This window comes from Neolamprologus multifasciatus, chromosome 23, assembly GCF_963576455.1.
Source record: "Neolamprologus multifasciatus chromosome 23, fNeoMul1.2, whole genome shotgun sequence".
Taxonomy (NCBI): domain Eukaryota; kingdom Metazoa; phylum Chordata; class Actinopteri; order Cichliformes; family Cichlidae; genus Neolamprologus; species Neolamprologus multifasciatus.
In genome coordinates, this window is record NC_140460.1 from 38,182,040 (window position 1) to 38,204,601 (window position 22,562).

The 22,562-nt window shown below is 39.8% G+C and overlaps 1 protein-coding gene across 3 annotated transcripts; it reads right to left on the reverse strand.

Moving 5' to 3' along the window:
- Positions 1-165: 165 nt before the first annotated feature.
- On the reverse strand, positions 166-21,321 carry LOC146492150 (rho guanine nucleotide exchange factor 7-like). Of its 3 annotated transcripts, XM_085151208.1 has the most exons (22): positions 20,711-21,321; positions 19,277-19,360; positions 15,744-15,828; positions 15,492-15,616; positions 15,098-15,302; positions 13,265-13,356; positions 12,018-12,112; positions 11,433-11,528; positions 9,410-9,532; positions 9,168-9,306; positions 8,935-8,994; positions 8,549-8,695; positions 8,167-8,253; positions 7,947-8,025; positions 6,452-6,582; positions 6,117-6,338; positions 5,855-5,948; positions 5,194-5,283; positions 4,644-4,802; positions 3,100-3,196; positions 2,760-2,814; positions 166-2,125 (listed from the first exon to the last, which is right to left on the reverse strand). In XM_085151208.1, exons 1-22 carry the CDS (start codon positions 20,873-20,875, stop codon positions 2,003-2,005), a joined length of 2,553 nt encoding a protein of 850 aa, XP_085007334.1. In that variant the 5' UTR covers positions 20,876-21,321; the 3' UTR covers positions 166-2,002. The 3 variants fall into 3 exon arrangements, with proteins under 3 accessions (XP_085007334.1, XP_085007335.1, XP_085007336.1); XM_085151209.1 differs by lacking the exon at positions 4,644-4,802 and having other exon boundaries at positions 20,711-21,320; XM_085151210.1 differs by lacking the exons at positions 19,277-19,360; positions 20,711-21,321 and adding an exon at positions 17,039-17,057.
- Positions 21,322-22,562: the final 1,241 nt, after the last annotated feature.

Genomic DNA, 22,562 nt, shown 5'->3' on the forward strand with positions numbered 1-22,562 from the left:
CAGGAAGGCATTCATCAAAATGCGAACAGCAAAAAAACATCAGTGCACAACAGGCAAAGAAGCACCTGAAAACATCAAATCAGCGATAGAACTTATTATGGAGACTGAGATCCACGGTTGGTTCAATATTTTATTCACTCAGAGAAATGGGTGAAATAAATAGAGGGGGGGGGGGGGGGGGGTGATTGTTGTCACAGTAACTACTGTAATCATCTTCACTGCTATAACATCTGAACACACAATGCATTTACATTAATCACGTTCAGTTAAATACATTAGCTAGCGCCAAAAAATGGCATACTGTATTACATAGCTTACATTAATGTGGTTCTGGTTTCAGTAATATGTCATTTGTAAGTGAAGTTTTAAAGATAAAAGCTTTAACAAAAGATTTTTTTCTCCCAATGGCACGAGAAAAGTGTAGCTTTTCTGTACAAATCACCTTCAGCGTGATCGACGAGGTCAAGTAGAAAATAACGAGTGTTACAAATCAAAGCCAGAATAAAAACATAACATCAAACATATATATGTATATATATAAAAAAAAACATTGTACAATAAGTTGCGTACTGACATCATAAAAAAGATTTTTCCAGTGTTGTATTGCTTTGCCTTTGGTATTGATAAAGAAGGAGTGCAGATCCGTCACTCTGAGTGTTTCGTTTACCTCTGAAAAAATTGTTAGAACTGCATGAAAACAAAGCTTTTCTGAGCATCGTTTTAGTGTACCGGCGCTTATGTGGAATAAAATATAAACCTAATGTTTTCTTAGTGTTCATATTGTTACATGGTTTCTGTTGATATTTTGAATTACATTGGGGGTTTTTAGGGTTAGACTATTTCCTACACTCTGGACTGTTCCCTGACATTTTTATTACTTTTATTTTACAGTGTACATATGATAAATAATTTGTTGCCACAAGTTAAGATGTGTTTTTAAAGGTAGCTTATACGTTTTATTAATTTCACAACCATAAGATTGATCAGGAGCAAAATGCTGTTTCTTTACTTCAATGCTATCATCTCACTTTTTCCTTTTATTTTATCATTACAAAAAAAATGAGTAACCCTGCATTACAATTTCAAATCAATTTTTTTGAGATATTGCTTTGGATGTGAAATTTGAAATGGATGTGAATCTGGAACTCCCTGAAGGTCATCTTAATTCCTGAGAAACCTTTTGACATTAACTACTGTTGATTTTTTTTTCAGCAACTACCCTTTTCTATGATTTCTTGTTTATTATTTGACAAGTTTAAGCACAATCGTCTAAACCCAGAGGTGGATAAACTGACACAGTAGGTCCAAGCAAATATCAGTAAGGCTACGCACTTATATGGATCATTTTTGTATTAACACAACACTAAAAATGCAATTCAATCCCGTAAAACCTGTGAGGTCTCTTATAAGTGCTGGTAGACTTAGACTGCATTTAAAAAGTTTGTAGTTTTTTTAAGTTCAGAAATCAGTGAACCAAAGTGATTATATTAAAATCAGAAAATGAGAAATAAAATGTGGAGTGTGGGAATAAAATTCAAGTTTCAAGGAGGAGTTTTGTCCACACGGCTCAAATATCTGTGAAATATATATGCCCATGTAGAGCTAGTGTTCATGCCCAAGGCCAGTCAGTAAAATACTTTCCTAGCAATTGTGAAATGTTGCACTAAAAAGGAATGAGAGAGAAGTACACAAGTACAGGAAAAAAAAAAAAAGTCTTGATTCTCGTGTCAGTGTTTCAAAGATGGCTAATCAGCTCGCCTGCAGGCTAGTATGGCTTCACAGCTTTAAGGTCAGTTGGGACAGCTTTGCCAACAGCTGGCAGGTGTTTTACATTGGTCCACAGTTTGGCACACAGGTCACTGTGAAGTTCAAAGCTAGTGGAAATGGAGACATGCTGCAGAGGAATTAACTATAAGCAGCTTGTTGTCCACACAGGTTCAATGATTTCCAAGTCATTAAAAAGTCAGGAACTAATCTCATCCTTCAGTGTCAGACACAAATCTCAGAGGTTTGTTTCGTCCCAGGTCGGGTCATTCATGTTCTTCAGAACTCTCCTCACAATCCTCTCCAGCTCCTTCCTTGCCCGCTGTTCCTCCTCTAGCGTCCTCTTCATCCTCTTGTTGTCCTGGAGGAAGGGTGAAAGGATAAGGAGAAAAAAATAGATGAAAATAAATCAAAAGAGAGACAATAGATATCAAATTCATCGCCAAAAATAAAGTGAACCTGCAAAGGCAGAAACAGGCAGAGAAAAGGCCTAGATGACCTAGATCACCACAGTGATCTAGGTCATAAATAGCATTGATGCACAGAAAAGGCTTCTTTCAGCTGCTCCGTTACACCAATATGGAACTTTTGTCTTGAAACCAAAGTAAAAAACCCATGACACTGCGCTGTGCTCCACACTAAGTATATTTTTACTCATTCAGGACCTGATCTCCATTTAGAAACAGCCTCCATCCCTACTTTGTAGCTACTACAAAAATACTCCAAAGTATTAATGATCTGCAGTAATTCTGTCAGTAGAACCAAAACCCTAATTTCCTTTATTTGTATCAGGATAAAGGATCTGCCAGTACAGCATGTGTCCTTAATTAAACATGCAGGCATGCATTCAAACACACTGCCAGCAACTTCTTGGAGACCATCTGTGTTCTTGGACCTAATTTTGAACCTTTTATGTAAAACACGAGCAATAAACTGGTTACAGTAAGAAGATCTTGGCAGCAATAACCTTGTTTCTAAAAGAACTGGAGACAGACCTGTTTGAGTTCCTGGACTTCGTCTCTGAGGCTGTACACAGTGTCCACCAGACTCCTGCAGGCACAGAAAACAGTTCTTATTTATTTAGCTTCACCAGCACTGACTGAATATGCACAGTTTCACATGTTTAGTCTCTGCATGAGTGTTGATGTAGGATTTATATACTTTGAGATTCTGTTTAGTATCCTCCACTTTCATTAAGCATATTTATGCCTTTTAAAACGTTTCTTTTTATTTATTGCCATAATAACTGCATGCCCACAGGGATGACAAAGGCAGTATCAGTTTTCTGTGTGTAAGCATTATAGCAAATGTTAAAAAAGCATCTTTGTCTCTCACCTCTCCTCTACTACAGTCTGTCCATTGCTCCTTGTTTCCTCCACTATAATCTTCTCCTCTTCTGGGAACAACACCTGGACGTCCTTCCTACTGGAGCCTGATTCGACAACGACAACAGTCAGGTTATTATAAAAAATATAACCTGTGTGACAAATCATTTCAACTTGTAAACATACAGTTCAAAGAACAATATCAGAGGCTTTAACAGGTGATGCCTTACAAACTACAAGCAAGCAAATGATATAATATTACCTTCACTGCTGGCAGATATAAGATAATGAAATGTGGCACTTTCAAACACAAACCTCACACACACACACACTCCGAGAAATCTGTTTCATTTTGCCTGGAGCCTGACTGAGGCTATATGCACTTAACCTCCTAGAACTTGGCGTCCACATATGTGGACATCACATTTTGGGTTGTCTAGACCAAAACACTAAATTTTGCTCTACAAGGGCCTGATATCCACTTACAAGGACATTATACTGCCTCTGTTTTATCGAAATCTAAAAAGAATATCCTCATATGTGGTTCTCATTTTTCTTAGAAACAAAAATCAGGTAAAAAAAGATAATCTGGTGATTCCTTGTTTTTACATTCATCGGGTCATAATATGCCCAAATATCAAAGAGAAATTAAAAATGCATGCCATAGAAGAGTTCAGGTCTTAGGAGGTTAAACCTGCAGTGAAAGGCAATCTGTATGGTTGTCATGAACGTATCACCAGTTATTATGTTACTGTACTTGTCCACTTGCTTGTTTTGTTTGTATACATTTCAAACAGCAATAAACATACTTTACTATCAGGTATATCAGCAGACTGCTGTATGCTAATGAGAATACACACAGGGATAACTACTACGTACATATTATACAGCACAGACACAGTACACAGGTATACGGACAGCAAGGGAAAGGTTTGAATCACTACACTAATATATAAAATGCTTTGAAGAAATATTTGCCCCCTTCCTGATTTCTTAGTGTTGTCCATATTTGTCACATTTAAATATTTCTGATTTCAAACAAATTGTAATATTAGACACAGATAATGAAAGTAAACACAAAAAATCTAAACTTAAATCCGATTGAGATGCTTTGCCATGACCTTAAAGAGGCAGTACATGCTTGAAAACCCTCCAGTGTGGCTGAATTAACATAAATCTACAAAGACGAGTGGGCCAAGATTCCTCCACACTGATGTAAAAGACTAATTTCCAGTTATCACAAATGCTGGATTGTAGTCCTTGCTACCAAGAGGGGAAACAACCAGTTTTTACGGGGCAATTAGTTTTGGACACAGGGCCTAGAGGGGTTTGGATAAAAAAAAATTTACCATTTAAAAACTGCATTTTGTAGCTACTCGGATTATCTGTGTCTAAAATGTGTTTTATGATATGAAACATGTAAGTGTGACAAATATGCAAAAACTTGGAAATCAGGAAGTGGGCAAATACTTTTCCACAATGCTGTACATATCGATCACTATGTAAACCAGCTGGTTCAGCATCATGTCGGGGTTTGCAACATCAATATCTTACGAGAAAATGAGGCAGTCCTGTAACTATGGGCAGTCCAGATACTGTCATAATCCGAGTCCTCTGATTGGTCAGAACACGGAGGGTTGCCAGGCAAGCCAGCCACTGTGAGGCTGTTGTCAGCGAGTACGTGGTTGTGCATGAGGTCAGTTCCTTGCCAGGCTTTTCAGAACCAGCAATGGACGGCATTTGAAAAACCAAATTAAATGTTTGGGGGATGAAGGAATGAATATAAACCAAAGCGTAACCGATAATTTATAAAACCAGGTTGTATGGGATAAAAAATATAAACATAGTGATGACAAAATTAACAAAATAAATGGATGATGTTAATAAAACCCAATAGCACAATGTGTATGTTAACAGTTAATACAATAATTGGAGCATGAGGAAAACAGAGGAAGTGAGGTAAGACATAAAAGGAGAAGAGAGAAAAAACTGTTAGAGCCGAAAGCAGAAAACAAACAATGGTTTCCAATAAGACACAGCAACTATGTAGTTCTATGTATGATGCGTTTACATATGTTGCGCTGATGGATGTGTGCGTACTCACTGGAGTTAAGAGTCTGTCGTGTCTTGGCACTGGTACAATAAGCTTCAATGACTTTGAGTATCTGAGCATCCTCCTCTAGAGCTGCTGTACCTGAGAGACAAGGGCAGACCAGGGAACTGAGCTGATGAGACTGCACCTACACGCCCTCTGGTGGACATTTCTTCACTGTACAGCTTTCTAAAAGATTGAATAAAGGCTGACTCCAACTTCAACCACATATCAAAGTTAAAGTGATCACCAAAGAAAATCTACACATTTGGGATTTCAGCAGAGGTGAGGACTATGCATTGTTTTTATTAAAAACAATATGCTGGTTTACGGTCTTAGAGAGAACTCCTTCCATTCATAAAATCTGATAGAAATGTACTTAATGGGCCGTCACAATGGACGAGTTACTTTCTTGAGTCTAAGACGCTTCAAAAACTAGTCCAGTTTTATTCAGTGTTACACTGCTGTCCGGCTGGAAGTTTAGCAAAATGCACCTTTTTCATGAGTTGTGACTCTGACAGATTAAAGTTTATAGTACTTAAACATTATCTAATAGAAGCAACTGAAGAAATTTAGATTCACTACTAATAATATTATTAATTATGTTGCTATGAAGTAATAGAAGTCCCCATGACAACATTTTATAATTGAAAGTTCAAGTTTCTGTTCTTACTTTTTCTGACAGTGAAGTCCTCTTCTGAGGGTTTCCTCTCTGGCTTCCTCTTCGGGAGGAGCTTCTTCACATTCTTAGGACTCTTACTCATGTCCTTCAAAAAAAGATAAAAAATAAAATTCAGATTTCACTTTTTCAGTCAAGTCTTGGATTATATCACGCAATACAACAGAAGTGAATGAATTTAGAAAAATGTTTGCAAAAAAAGGACATACACACCAAAAGCAATATCTATTCTGTAATAAACTATAAAATCGAGCACCTCCTTGTAGCAGAGAGCAGCAGAGGGCCGGAGTGGAGGAGCAGGGCGAAGGCAGCTTAAGCTCCAGGGTTTGGGGGTACTCGGTGGCTCCAGGGGTCCCCACATAGGGCTGCTGATTCCCATCCCATGCAAGGAGACATGGGGAAGGGTGTGGTAAGTGTTCACACTGCTCCCTCCACGAGACTCAGAGTTTCTAGAGGGAGTGACAGGGTGAGAGGGCAGCTGGGAGGAGGTGGGTGAAGTGGAAAAAGAGGAGGAATCAGAGGAAGAAATTAGAGGGAAATGACGTGGATGAGCTGTAATTCATTTATTTTGTATAAAATGTGCCGACTTACTGTGTGACAGACAGACAGAGTCTTGTGTGTGGATGCAGCTGGAGCGTGGGTGTGTTTAGTGAGAAGGTCCAGCCACTCCTGCAGATCGTGCTGACTGTTACATGCTACCTGGATGCGCTCACCCTGGCTGCCTGCACAATGACCCACACAAAGTGGAAGATGTTAATATTGCAGACAAGCACACACATCATACAAATACAAAAGAAACCTGACCTTCCTCTCCCCAGTCATGCTGAATGTGCTACTTGTGTTTTGTATGACAGCCCTTACTTTTTATCCATAAGCAAAACTGACTATTTTTTACTATATACAGATCAGTTCAAGTCAAGGCTTTGTGCAGGCCAGTCCGTAACATTCACTTTGGGCTTCTGGCGGGAGGCGTGTTGGATGACAAAGGGAAGAACCAGACCCAGTTTTGCTTTCTTGAGGGTTTCTTTCAGAATCTTCACAAAGCCGTCGTTCTTCATGATTTCTTCCATATTGACGAGATTCTCAGCAGCAGATGCACTGAAGCATTCTCACAGCATAATACTCCTACCACTGTTTGGCCTTTGGGTTGCACACCTCTTCCTGCTTTCTCCAAACATAAGCAACGTCTCTGCCCTAGTTTTGTCTCATCTGACCAAAGGACGCAGTTCCAGTGCGAACGACTGTGTGACGACTTCTCCAGGTCGTCTTTAGCATACTTCAGTCTAGCTTGAAGCTGTCTTTTCTGTAGAAGTGTTTTTTTCTTGGACTGCAAACTTGCAGCCAACTCCTGTGCAGGATTCTAACAATTACAATACCAGACTTGGCTGAGTCATTCACGGGTGTCCTGATAGTTGTTCTGGATAGATCTGCCGGAGGTTTCTTCCTGCTAAAAGGGAGTTTTTCCTTCCCACTGTCGCCAAAGTGCTTGCTCATAGGGGGTCATATGATTGTTGGGTTTTTCTCTGTATCTATGAAGCGCCTTGAGGCGTCTTTTGTTGTGATTTGGCGCTATATAAATAAAATTGAATTTAATTGAATTAGATCTCTCAGTAGTTTTATTTCCATAGTCTTTGGAATAATATTGTTTTACAGAAAAGCAGAAGTTCAATTAAAACATAATAAAAAAAATTCTGAATTTTCTGAATTTTTAAAAATATTTTGTGAAAATAGTTTGTATACATGTTAAATTTTTAAATATGTCCTCAAAAAAGCAAATTATACTTGAGGGTTAAACTGCAACAGTAATCACTTTATGCTTTTCAGCATGTCCTGCAAGGAGTGTATCTTCTGGGTTGTTATTATTAATGAATTTATGCAAAAACAATCCCTGAATCTCAGAGTTTTGGCGAAAATGCCCGGACTCCCAGTGTTCCCGCCTAATGTAAATGTGAGATCATCAGGAGCAAACTGTCTGTGAAACCCCATATTTGAAACAGGCCATAAGTGTAAAGATGCTGAAATCAAGTGAGATTCTATAAAAGAGCTAAGCAGAAATGTCTTGTAGTAAATGAAGAAAGGGGCTGACCAGATATTTCAAAAGCATTCTTCAAGTTTTCTCCATCCTCTATCCTGGAAATAAGCATTCCTGATAATGGTATCCGCCCCTGCAGACCAACCAGAAACAGTGTTCATCAGTGCACCAGATATTGTTGCTAGTAATGTTTGACACCTCAAAGAAATGCATGCATGTTAGTGACAGGAACATTACTGTGGAAATTACAGCGATCAAATCAAGTGTGCCATACCTGATAGATGAATCCACTCATTCTCAGGCTGGCAGAGACCATGAGCAGAGTGTGATGGAAGAGAAGGAGGTAGCATTCATTTGACTCCTGAAAAATAGGATGTTTTATTGGATTATTGCAGGGTTTTACCTTGCACTATAAAAGTGCCAAGTGCTGTATAAATAAAATTGAATTGAACTGTGAACTGAACGGTGTTCGTTGTGGGAGTAAATATGAATTTCTGGTACATTCACACGGCACAGTTTGTGTAAACGCTAAGTTTAACAAGTATGCTCAGGTTTTTCTGGCTGATCAGAAGCTGGCCTGTGAGTATGCCTTTCATTTGAGAAAGATAACAACAGGTTCTGTGTGTTGTTAAGCTCTTGCAGGTCGTGATAAGTACCGGACAGTTCTGTGAGTGAACTGCAGCCTGGGACATGTGAAGGACAGGGCCAAGAGTTCGGATATCATCTCCCTCCCAGTTTCTGATCGGCTCTGTTAAAATCTGCAACACCAGTTCCTTCTTCTTCCTGATTTCCTTACACTGAGCCTGAGGACACAGAAACACAGAACGGGCATTCAAAAGCTCCGTGACATCATTTCTGATTGATACAGTGAAACAGTGGTTAAATATAGAAAAAACAGGTCATAAAATTACACTCAAACTCAAAAAATGTAACATAAGACACCATTATGATATACTTTGTGCCCCTCATTTCTGGACTACATTAGCATGCACATTACGTTTGACTAGCTTAATGTTTAAGGACTGATAAGCATGTGTCTTACAGAGAGGTTTTTAAAGGCTGTCATAGAAGCCTGTAGATCAGCTCTGTCAGGGTGTTGGTCCTAAAAGACACAGACAAGATTCAGGATTTAAGCACATGAAAACAAATAACCCTTTTCCCTCTTGTCAACATTCTCTGCCCCAGTTATCATCATTCGATAAAATGATTCAATTAAATTTTGCAGGACTTGAGTATACTAGCAGAGATGCAGAAAGACGAGCAATTCAAGCTTACTTCCATATGTCTGTCCAGTTCTTTCAGCAGGGTTGGGTATCTATCCAGTCTGATGAAGGGTTTACTTAGGCTAGTGGTCAGTGCCAAGATCCCAGGGGGGGGTGCTCCTTTTGACTCCATGTACTCTTTCAGCTCCTCACTGTGATACACACACACAGACAAAATATACAAAATACAGCACATGAGCTTACTCTTTCGGGATAGAAAGTTTTTTTCTGTGGATTAAAATGATCAGACGGTACCTGTGTTGTGTCAGTACATTGACAGCAGAAGGGTGATTAGAGCAGTAGGTCAAATAGATTTTCTTCATCTGGGGGATCAAGCCCAGGAAGAACCCTCCAATCCTCTGCTGGCTCTCAGGAAGTCTACACACACAAATGACATGACAATACCAGTCTGGATAAAAGCAGAATCCTAGTATATTTGTTGCACATAAAGATAAAAGTTTCACTCTGTGGTAATTATGGGTGTTAGCCAGCCTTCAGCCTTAACATAAAACAGAAGTGAAAACTGATGGGAAAACAACATTTCAAGACCAAACTTTAAAACTATAATGTCTTCTGTTAAAGAGATCATTTAGTAACACACAACCAATCGTCAGCTATACAAATGAAACACAGGCTCAGCTGTAAAATACTGGATAAGAATGGCCTGCAAAATTTTCAAACATTACAAGAAAAATATGGGCTAGGAAAAAGTGATTTTTTCAGATACCTACAATTACGGCAGTATTTGTCCTCAAAAGTGACTAAAGAAATTAATACACAATCCAATGAAATAATTAATCTGATTTCACAAACATGCTATAAGGGATGCAAGTCAGTTATCTCTAAACTCTACCAGGGCATATTGAAAAGTAGGGGAACGTCAACAGATTATATAAAGGGAAGATGGGAGAGAGAGTTGTCCTCAGTTATAACTTCTGAGCAATGGGACAATATGTGTGAGACTGCCATTTCAACCTCATCCTCTGCATACTGGCGAGAATTTAGTTGGAAAAACCTGGTACGATTTTTCATACCACCAAAACAACAAACACGGGGAAATTCTTCATGCTGGAGGAGCTGTGGGGAAACTGTTGCAAACCATACCCACATATTCTGGTCGTGTCGAAAACTTTCTAAATTTTGGGAAGATGTTATATCAAAGATAGAACAGACTATAGGCTTTAAATCAAAACAACGGCCTGTCATAACATTTTATTTAGGAGACCTACCCGAAGAATTAACAAGCAATGACAAATATCTCCTGAAGATTCTTACTGCTGCTGCAAAAAAAGCAATTACTCGTAAGTGGCTCTGTACTGACCCCCCTGTTCTGGACGACTGGTTGAGCGTTGTTGAGGAGATTCATAAAATGGAAAAACTTACCTTTTTGTTAAGGCTGCAAGCTAATATTTATACCACAAGATGGGACAAGTGATTGAAATATATCCGAAATTAGAATGTTGTTTTTTGTTTGTTTTTTTTCTTTCTCCTGTTTGTGCCTACTCACATCTATATAAACTTCTGCATGCCTCTCCTAAGCTGCTCTTACATCTGTAGATGTGCTGTCAATTCATGGATATAAAGTCATGTTCTCACTGCCAGAATTGCTTTGTGGGAAAAAGCTGTGCTTTCCAGTCGACTGCTTGTTTTGTTATTGTTGTTTTTGGTTGTTTGTTGTTTTCCTTTTCTGTTGTAAAAATATGTAAAACCTTTATTAAAAACTAAGTAATAAAAAAAAGAAACACAGGCTCAGCTGCTGTTGTTCATCAAGGTTAAGATTTTTATTACCCCCCAAAAAAATCATTATCATCATCGTGTACTTGTCCAAACTGGAAAAACAGGTTGTATGACTTCATATGACCAATAGATGTCACTGTTGTTACAACAATCGCCACCATGAAGCTCCATTCAGGACAGCTGCTGGTCTGAGTAATCTTAGTGCAACGGGATGTGAACATGGGAAGTTCATCTGAGTATTGTGCATGTTTTAGAAAGGCTATAGAGAAGTTATATGATAGCCAAAGTTCAGAAAAACATATACTACATACACAGATTTAATTCCAGCACAAAAGTGAAATTAACAACCTGCAAATACAGCAGTCAAACTTTATTCAGTAAAGCAAGCAAGGTTCAGAGAAGAAAGAAATGTCTGTCACTAACAAACTGACCAGTCAGTCCAAACTCCATCCAGTCTGTCTCCAGTCTATCACAGGTCATCAGTCAAAACTCAAAAATATTACATGCACAGTAAAGACTAAGAAAATAAATATATACTGACTTGGTGTGCTCTTCCAAAGACTGAACCAGCATTTGCTGAAAGGTTGAAATGTCTTCCAGGTTTGCCTGAATGTGACCGATGTCAACACTGCTGAGTCTGCAGAAGAGAGCAGAGGAGAGAGCAGAGCATTAACTCTGATGGTGTGTCAGAAAATATCTAACACACAAGTGTGACACACCACACTATATATACAGACAGATATACAGATAACCTGTCAGATCCATCCAACTATTTCATGAATTATATAAAGCCAAGTACTGTTAAAACCTGCCTCGTAATTTCAAACATTTATACCCTATAAGGATAATACAGAAAAAGTATATTAAGGAAAATGTATTCAAGGTAAAGGCACTGTAACTTAAAGTACATGTCTGATGTGGATCTACCTGAAATATATAATAACAGTATGCCTGGCTCCAGCAAATAATATATTCTGTCATATGTGTGTGTAAATATTAGATATATGTGTATACATATTCAATTTAGATTTACGACAGTGTAATAGATATGCCTGTGTGCGTTTCCTCCCCCTCTAAAATCTGACTCTGTTGAATAAAACAACGAAAGGTGTAAAAATAACTCTACCTGTCTGTGGGATGAAGGGGGCGAAGGTATGAACCCAAGAGACTCTGTAACTCCCTTGAATATTCAGTCTCTGCCTCCAGGATGTTCTGTAGGACCTGATAAAGCCGTCACACACACACAAAATTTTCCGTTACTTATGTTAAGTGATACTATTAAAATATAAAAGGAAAGAGTCAAAGAGTGAAAAAGTCCCAGGCCATTCAGTTTCTTATCACTGTAAACGTCTATCTTCAGGTTTTGGATAATTGTACAGCATTATATGAGTTTATAAGGAAACAGCTTTTCAGTGGGAAGCGCATTTGTCACAAACTAACAAGGAAAGTCATTGGAGCCTTCGGGAACTGTAGCGTTGTCCTGGCTCGATTAGCTTTCCAAGGGTCTGACTCCGCAGGCTAACTGGCTAATCTCGCCATGACATCAGAAACCTCCCAGTAATGAGGTTAATGAATTGCACGGTGACAGATAAGACAGCGCTTTGTCTCCCCTCAGGCCAGGAGCCTGTAAATGTTTACCAGCATTTTAAGCAACTGTAAATTATATTTTTGCATATATTATTTTATATATTATATTTTTTTATTTAAAAATTATCTATAAGAGGAGCTGGAGACGATGCCAGTGTGCAACCAATCATGAAAAAGCACACAAACAGATGAAAAGCATGCATCTTCTACTTTAAAAGCTTCTGTTCTAAGGCTTTGGGGGATTCTTTTATGAGAAAAAACACAATAACTTTTATCTATGTCTTCGTGTTTTTGAATTTCTTTTTTAGGAACAGCTTTGACTTCAGGCACGTCTGTGTGCGTGTGTGTGTGTGTGTGTGTGTGTGTGTGTGTGTGTGTGTGTGTGTGTGAGACACACTCAGGTAAACCACCCAATGATGGATAGTCTTGTGAGGTTTTGCAGCTTGTTGCATTATTGAAACACTCACAAACACTCACGCAAGCATCAGCAGTAGCCAACCCTGAGGCAAGGCTGCCCCAGAAACCAGTGGAATGGAAGAAATAACCTACATTACATCTGCGCCACTCACACACACACACACACATGCACGTACACACAAGGATGACACACGTAGGGGTGCTATGCAAGCTCCAAAATTACATGCTACACAATCATTAAATAGATGTGTGGAAAAGAACAGATTGCAACAGTCCACAAAAGCCCACACACTTGAGAAATCCATCCATTGGCACAATGTAGGTGAGCAAACACACACACATAGAATTTCTTAAGATTGTGATACTTACCACATTGTAATAGGTCTTGTTGATGATAGTGGTATCAAAGCCTTTGGGCGGACTTTTGAGCGTCCCAGACTTTGGCTTGTCTAACGTTTTGTCTAAAAAAAACAAAAGAAAACAAAATGGAGAAAGAGGGTCACTGGCTTTAAAATACAGATAAAAACAAAATACAAGCTACATACAAATTTTGTCAAATAAAAATAAAAGTGATGTGCTCATATAACAACACAACACATTCTTAAGTCACTGTGTGTTTTATTTTACCAACTTAACTCCCTACAGTTTTCTTTCTAAGAATTTAAGGGATAAATCAAAGAAGACAAACTTGATCAAAAGGTAAAGGTCAAAGTAACAGTTCTGATCGCTCACACAACAACTAAAGCAATAAATCTTCCTTTCACTGTGGCGCACTTATACCGAACGTCTCATCTAGTAAAAAAAGATCAACAGTCGCTGCACAAGAGCACCCAGAAAATCTCCCTCAGAAAATGTCACATAGAAACACATTTTTTGGGATGAAAGCTCCAACATTCTCCAACTGCAGGACAATGTTGTGGCTGATCCAGTATGTAGGTCAACCAGTGATTGAATGCTATAACTCATTGACTCGACAATGTCATGTCATTTCACTGTCCCGGCCACTGTTTTTACAGCCCTGGGTGGCCCATAACAGAAACCTTCTCGTATTCTTCTCTTCACTATTTGTAGACACTGCAAAGTAAGGCAAGACGAGCGACAACAGCACAAAAGTATGTTCCAGATAATGGTCGCCTTAATGCACTTTTTAAACTCACCCGACGGACTACAGAAACTAAAGAGCAACCTAAGGAAGCTATGAAAGACACTTTTCCTAGATCTTGGTTCATTGCTCTCAAAAAAAATGCTTTATGTCATAGCTGTTGCCTCTACAAACAACCACAGCAATCACAAGTATAAGCCTGCTATCTCACACATCAAACAACTCCCACTGGACATTTGGATTTACTGCCATTCCTCAGAGTGCTGTTATCACGGCTGAAGTTTTCTGCTGTGAGGTTAAAGTCAGGAAGTTTCTTTTTATACAGCAGCTCTGGAACTTCCTTTCTTTGTGTTATTGCAAAGCTTTCTTCCTTCTGTCCTGCCTTTCCTCCCCCAAAAGCAACAAAACTAACCAACAAATTGAACCTAAGATGTCAAAATTCAAAGAAACACCATGTTAGTATTAAAATAAAGGCAGAAAAAGCTCATATATGTTGATTATTGTTGAATTCCAGGGTGAAGAAACTTAACTATGCAACTATGTTAAAGAACGGCGAGGAATGAGGGGAATTTCTGAACAAAACAAACAAACCCAAAAAGAAATATGACATATGAAATAAATCTCAATTACAGTACGTGCCAAGGATATCTTGTCCAGTCCTTGAGAAATCATTCAACTAAAAGAGGTCAGGAAGTTATAATCAGTAAGAACAGACATGCAGGAAGTCTGTTTGTGTGTATCTGGGTGTGTGTCTTTGCTGCTGCTTTGGGGAAAAAAAACCCTCACGTTAAATTGATATTAGCAGAGTGTTTTTTTTTTTCAATTCCAATGTTTATTTTACTGCATTTTAAAACTTGAAACTGTCATATAATATTAATGGCTCATATCGTGCATGATGGAAGCAAAATGTTCAAAATATTTTATAAGCAGGCTGCTCTAAATCTGCTGACGGGCTTGAAGATGGGAATATCTCAAGTCAGCAATCTTAACATGAGGCCTATGTGCAGAAAGGTATCAAACTGTCCTCTGTGACCAAAGCAATAAGGAGTTATTTCTCCTCAGTGGTGCACAACATCTGAAGCAGTAATAGTTTAACCCACCATTTCCTTTCAGCTCCCGTACATAGTTACTGGGGAACCACCCAGTCTTGTCCTTCAGCGTGCCTTCCCACCAGCCCCCCTCCTCCTGCCTGGTCACAATAATGAGGTCACCCTTGGAGAAAGACAGTTCGTCCTCATTGGTCTGCTGGAAGGGGAAGCGTGCCCTGACCAACAGCTGGCCACACCCACTGCCCTCTGACATGTCCTGTGAACGAGAGGAGCGGAAAACAACGTGAAAACAGAAAGCTGTTATTTATTAGTCGTGTTCAGGCAGGCACCACCTTCAGGGGACTTTTGAGGATTAAACTGTGTTTTCACAACACAATAATATTTCTAACCCTGTTGCTGTTTGTTTGCTGTTATTACCGTTCTTATCTTTGACATGGTTACTCACCAGGCTGCGGTACTGAGGCTGCAGCAGTTTCAAGGAGCGACTCTGAGTGTTCAGAGAGTCAAAGGACTTGATCCTTGAGGTTGAGGAGTGTGCCACATATACGGTGTCCCCAGAAACACTCAAATCTGCAAATGCATGATGCAACTGAATAAATCTTAAATTCATGTGGTGGCCAAACAGGAAGATGCTCCAAAAAAGTCCAAATGTTTGCAGATATGGAGCAAATACTGCTCTCACACACAGCGATCTTACCTTCAGTAGCTTTGTTGAGGGCAACCAAGGAGTTTAGCACCTTAGAGAAGTTCAGTCCCTGCAGCAGGTCATTGACCTCGAAAGGCTTCAAGGAGAGAAAACCAAATACAGAATATGAAGGGAATTTTAGAACAGCAATAAACCATAGAGAGGTTTGACGTAAAGGGGGAAAATGTACACACATTCATAATAAATTCATAGAGCATGACATCAAGAATCACACAAACTGCCTTCCTGAAATAGCTGTGCATGTATCTCACATAGAAATGTGGAAGCAAATAAAAGGGGTTTGAAAAACAAAGGGCAACAAAAAACTACATAAGAAAATATCTTCTTCCCATTTGGTTCACTTGAATAATTGTAAATGTACATAATGAAGAAGTATGTCCGCCTAAAAAATTAAGAAACACAAGTAGTTAGTGGGGGGCTTACATCCCTACTCCAACTACAGTCTGGACCAGGATTACTTAAAGTCTGAGCCCCCCCCTCATTAATCTCCACATTACACACACATGCACACACAGACACACAAAACCACAATCAGCATACTTGTGAGGCTCCTAATCTTGTGTACACCACACACACTGAATGACTTCTAAATTCCCAAGCCGTGAAGGTGGGGCCATAGTGAAGCATAAAAGTCAGCTTTGGAAAATAGAGCTATTTAAAAAGAAAGAACATCTGTAATCCTCATTCTCTGTTTCTGCACAGACTGAGTCGCTTTGATCTAATAAATAGAACCACACTGTCCTTTTATGTTGCCTTTCTCGGAAAGTGGTTTGATTTATGCATACAAGCTTGACTGGTAGTCAAGAGCAGCGTGGACCCAAACGTTAGTTCACACGTTCACCTCTCCTACTGGCACTGGCCCAAGATACAAAATGAGACTTAGCGACAGTGCTACAAATGCATGTGAACACATTTTATCCGTTTAATGCAGGCCCCTGATCAATCTGATACCTGACACAAAAAAGCACTTTAACTAATGAAGGAAAATGCATTTGACACAGACATCCTACGTGTTACATTTGGCAGTTACCGATCAATGTTCTTACTTCTGTCCAACCAGAGTCCTAAGATTTAGATTAGGATTACTTTAGCTCCACTGAAGCATATTAGGCTGAAAGAAAAAATGTACTACAATTACAAATTCAGACAATCCTTAAAAAAAATCAAGCATGCAATATGCTTGTCTTACACTTTGCCCTGTAGATTTTCTCGCCTGCATCTGTAGACGAGCACCAACCGTCACAACTCACTTACAACAAACACCTGTCATAGGTCAAACAGCTTACCTGATTATAGGCAGCACTTGATCTACTGTTGCAGCGAAGGCACTCAAAATGCACAGGATCACTGTCCCACCCTGGTCAGGTTTAATTAACAGCAGACGCCAATCTATGATCACGACTGTTTTTTTGGGGTTTATTTAGTAACTGTGCAGCTCTTCTTAATCACGTTCAGCGTTCGTCCACGCTCAAGCCGGCACTTATTGCCCGCTCTCTAATCCTCTTGTGCTGGACACACACAGTCTGGCTCGCCCTCTTCTTGTCCCGAGGACTGTCTGAGAGAATTACAATGCTAATGTCAGTCAGACTGCTAGTAATGGAGACCTTGGCTTCCAGCAACATGGCTGGCATGCCTCTAATCAAGCTGATTGGAAAACCCACTGGCTCGGGCTGCCTGGCGTGCAGCATTACATCAGCCTACTCTTTTACTCTCCTTCATTTCATCTTTTCATGCTCCTTCCATTCTTCTTCTAAAAGCCCACAGTTGTTTTCCAAGTCCTGAGCGAAACCACGCTACACGTCTAGAACCTTGACTCTTGTGTTGCATAATCTACTCTTCTCAATTATGACCCCATGGCTTTTTCCACAGCTAACATCAATAGTGTGTACGTGTGTGTGTGTCTCACATCATACACTATTTACTAGCTTTCTCTTCACACTCACTGTGAGCCAGGATATAACCTGGCTCCTGGGCCTGCCGTTGTGCAAACACAGACACAAGCACACACCCTAATATGCGATTCTGAACACTGAGAGCGGTATGGATATTTTTAGCACAGCATTTTATAACAAATTCAATATCCAGCTTCATACTTAACCCTTTCTGTGCCAAACAACTGCTTATTCATTCCCAAATATTAAGGGCAGTAGTTGAAACAGCATTCAGATCAGCAGAAAAGTCTGCTCCACCTCCAACAACACATTCCCTTTGACTTAAAGCACGCCCCAAATGAGAACTATGGTAATGATCAAGTTACACATTAACTATCTGTGTTTTTCTCTTATTCCAAATGGGATGACCCACAACTCAATGGTATCGACCAGCAATGCACCAATATAACCGACAGATATTGATGTCATTCTCTGTCATTATAAAGGATATTAACCTGTGGTGATGGCCTGTGTTTAGCTGTTGTGTCCCACGTGGAAGCAAAGAATAAACAAGTGATAAGAAAAATAACACATAAATAAAAAAACATAAAAATGGATCACTCCTAGCATCAGCTATTGTTATTTTAGACCCTAGTATGGGCCCAGAATTTCACATTTGGTGCATCCTTAGTCTGGACTATAGTCATCCTGAAAACAAACATACCCAATTATTGATCTGTTGTGCAGTCTGAATACTGCTGCCAAGTCAGAAATGAAAACAGAGCGTCCACGCTTATCTCTGCTTCTTGTTTCCATAACTACAAATGGTCTACAGGCAGCAACAGCCATACAAGCCTGTGGGCTCAAAACATCTTTGAGACAGACTGAAAATCAACTCATTTTGGCCTAATTTTACTGGCTCTGCTCCTCACAGTCAACCCCACAGCTGGTGGTTTTCAGCATGGGTAGAGGAGTGTATTATATCATATGAGGATACGCCCACCTTGTCTAAATAAAAGCAAAACTGTGCAACTTTCATATAAAGCACCACACATGTAGGCGTTTGCTAAAGACTTTATCAATGACTAACTAGTAAAAACTATAACTTTCGAGTACATTTTTAAGAAAAATCATTCCCAAGTTTGCCTGGACCACATGAACATCACATAAACAGCACACCTGATGATATAAAGCCTCATATTTACAGATTATTATACAGTAATAAAGCTTAAAAGTGTCTGAATACCCCAAAAATGGCTCATATAGGTATGTACAAAGCTTTAGTAAGCATTAATAAAGCTGAAAAGGGCTTCCATTAGGATCTATTTCTTATGAGGTCACCTTCTTCCAGTGTTTTTCAGTGTTTATAAATATGTAATTAACGAATTGAATTAAAACAAATGGACACAATTGTGTCGTTGTGGTTTAATGCTTCCTCGAGGAGAAATAGCCACAGGTATTCACTCATTAACGACACACTTTCAGCTCGTGAGTACTGTCTCGTGCCATTAGCAGCTACTATAACAAATGCATTGTTTAAGTATAAAAAAAAGGGGGTCCATTCAAATAATGAAACTGTCTGTGAAACCACAGGACACGCTGCACCCGAGGCTTCCCGCTGTTAATGGGCACATTACGGATGCATTAACTCACCTCCACACCGAAAGCCCCGCAGCCTTTAACAAACTCGGTTATGTTCCTCTGACACTCGCTGTCGCCCCTCGGCTCCTGGAAAAACTGCGCACGAAGAAAAAAACACAACAACACCAAATTAGCCCAAATTGTCAACTCATAATAGACACAGAAGAGTTCCTGAAGGTGTCTAAGGTTTCGTCCGCTTGAAAACAATCTTATTCCAGCCGTTTGCTGCCTATGCACTTGCTGCTTTCCAGGATCAAGCCAGCTCGGGTAATCAGTCAAACTTCCGGGTTTAATTTTCAGAGTAAAAGCATTGTTTTCATACCTTTAAATGCTTGCTTTCGTTAAACAATAATAAAAAGTAGCCAACAAATACACAGAGCTTGTACTATAATGTAATTTTTCAGCTAGTTCATCGGGTTTTAATGTTATCATCATACACTACTTATCACAAAATGTGCTTAACAGAAAAAAAACAATATATATCGTCTAACTTAAAATAAGCGCATAGTCTTCACCGAAGACAGCTAGCTATAAGCTATCCTCCTAAATAAGAAAAAAAAAATTCTAATGAGCAACAAGCCGTAGATAATGACATGGTTCGTGCCTTTATTTTGATAGGACGACTCCCTCCCTGTGCGCAGGTTACTTTGAAACAGGTTTAAGATCTCCCAGGGAGGTTGGATAAGTAGGATATGACGTTGACTGGTTCATGGTCCACTGTGTGTGTGTGTGTGTGTGTGTGTGTGTGTGTGTGTGTGTGTGTGTGTGTGTAATGAGCTGATAAGCCTGTACATTAAAGCAGTAAGCTTCCTAAACTCTAGACCTGGCTCTGACGACCTATGAAGCAAAACACATGTAGTGTCATAGTTGAATAATGATGATCTAAGTAGCGTGCATTAAGTAGAATCGGCAGTTAGAAGTTTTTCTGCTGGTATTAGGTGCGTTTCAGTAAAATATTATATTTTTAATGCAGAAGTCGGGTCACATTTACATATAACTTCACAAGCTGCCTCCTGCTTTTATATTCCCATAGACATGAATATTTTTTTTAATTGTGAAATGAAAATAACACTTGAGGGGGAAAAAGAAGCCTGTACTGCAGTGGTGAGGATCAAATTGTCTATTTTCAATTAGCAAGAACTGATTTTAGATTTTCCTTATAATCAACTCAAAAGAAAAATGTAAGAGAAAAAATCTTATATTCTGCAAAGTGATTGGGGTGGGTTTCTTTTGTTTTTTAAGATTGTTATTTTTAGACCCTACACATCCAGGGATATTTAATTCCGCAGGATGAAGCTTAATTGGTCTCGTGTAATATTTATCATGAAGCTCTTATCATGAACACTTTTAACACAGTTTTCCTTTCTTTTGCTTCCCCATATTATATCGATTTCACTGGGTTATTATTAGTCAGTTATACCTCTTTCTCCCCTTGCATTTACTTACTTTGTCCACCGTCCCGGGTCTGAGTCGCTCCAGCAGCCTGCACAGCACCGCTCCATCTTGCAGGGACGCCTGGAGGAAAGCCTCTGGATCCGAGATGCTTTTCTTGGGAGACTCCAGGACTCCGAGCGTTATGAGCCACGTTACCGTCTGTTCGGCTGAATTCATGCTTGACTTTCAGATGTCATAAAAAACAACAAAAGCAGCGGCGGGGGGTAGCAGCAGCACTCTCCCCTGTTAGTGTCTGCGCTAACCTACTTGTGGTTTCTCCAAAATCAGACGGCGGCGTCAGCCCCGCCTTGTTTTGAACACTACAATCAGCGCGCACTGGCTGGATCCTCTGCGCTGTTTTTTCCTGCTATGGAAAAAATAAGGTGGAAGTGAGAAATACCGCTTTTCCTTCCTCTAACAGCCCCTCATTGTCTGCGCTCTGGCTCTCCCTCAGCGGATGTTCGCATCACCTTTGCTCATACACAACTGTAGCAGCGGCAATATTGTCAAACCAGCTGCTCCAAGAAGCAACTTCCTTTAATGGTTTACAAATTAAAAGTCTAACGCAACAGCAGCAAAATGAATCTGATACAAAGTAACTACAGGGCCAGTATTGCTTATACCAATACTGATCCCGATACTTTTAATCTATAAAAGAAGCTTATTTAGGGGAGCTCAGTGTTTCATAACTTTTCGAGGAATCAATTTTTGGGGGAAAGCTGGACTCTTTGCACTTAGGGTCAGTATCTGTTGTTTAAAAATTCTATAGGTAATAAAAAAATACAATTGGCAGTCAACACAAAAGAATTCAAACATTTTTTTAGAATTCATGTTTGATTTATACTTTTTTATTTACAAAATTTCATTTACTGTTGATATTTGGCAACAAGACACAGGCTGAGCTGGCTGACATAATAGTGTGCATGTGGTATTGCTAAAGCAGCATTTCTGTATAGTACCACTGAAAATTCAGTTTAGAGGACACAGTAAAGTGTCAAGTCTGTTGTTTAATTAGAGAAAGCACTAAGACAGAATGAGGCCATGGTCCTCAGCCGGAAAAGGTGGAGTGACTTCTCGTTTGGCTCTTGGCGAAGGCGGTCGCACCTTTCTCCTCTCCTCCTTTCCCTTATCTTCCCTGCTTAGCCTCTTATGTCCTTGTCTTGTCTCTTGTTTTTTGTATTACTTTTCCCTGGAACACTCTCTCACAGTCTGTTCTCTAAAACCTAAAAGAGAATTATGGATTTGATCAACTGGTCTCTGAATGCTATTGACACCCTTTTCTCAACGAGAAGTCTGGGCTCGGGAGAACCCGAGTGCCCTGCAGGTACTTTCCCTGCCGGATACACGATGGACAGGTGGCAGAAATGGAGGGTCGTGTGCCCGGCGGGACTGTCGATCGAGGAAGCTGAAGATATCTACCTATTCGGAACCATGATAACAGGGTTCTTGCTGATCGGAGCTGGCTTGGCTCTTGCTTATCGGAGAATTAAGAAAGCAGAACCGGCTGTTCAAACCCCCATAAGGCTGCCCGCTGGGATTGAAACGATGGGACGAGGCGCGACTTCTCAGAATGGGCTCACTGAGTGCAGCATGGATAAGATCTTGGAGAAGCTTACGGCTGCCGTGAACACTCAGAATAGGACCTCTGAGCGCAAACTGGATCACATCCTGGAGCAGCTCACTGCGGTCATGAGTTCTCAGAATCTGCTCTTTGAGCACAAGAATGACAAGACCACGGAGCGCAAGTTTGATAACATCGTGAAGAAGCTCGCGGCTTTCCAACAGGAGATGGAGAGACCAGTGTCGGAGTGTAAAGAACAGCTTTGAATTTCTTATGAGTTGATCGCTGAACTATGGACACGCA

Coding starts and splice junctions, on each gene's coding strand:
- LOC146492150 (XM_085151208.1), bottom strand. CDS start 20,875: ATGAATTCAGCCGAACAGACGGTAACGTGGCTCATAACGCTCGGAGTC. Junction 2,815..3,099: donor CAGACTGTAGTAGAGGAGAG/GTGAGAGACAAA, acceptor CTGTGCCTGCAG/GAGTCTGGTGGACACTGTGT. Junction 2,126..2,759: donor AAGTCCAGGAACTCAAACAG/GTCTGTCTCCAG, acceptor CCCTTCCTCCAG/GACAACAAGAGGATGAAGAG.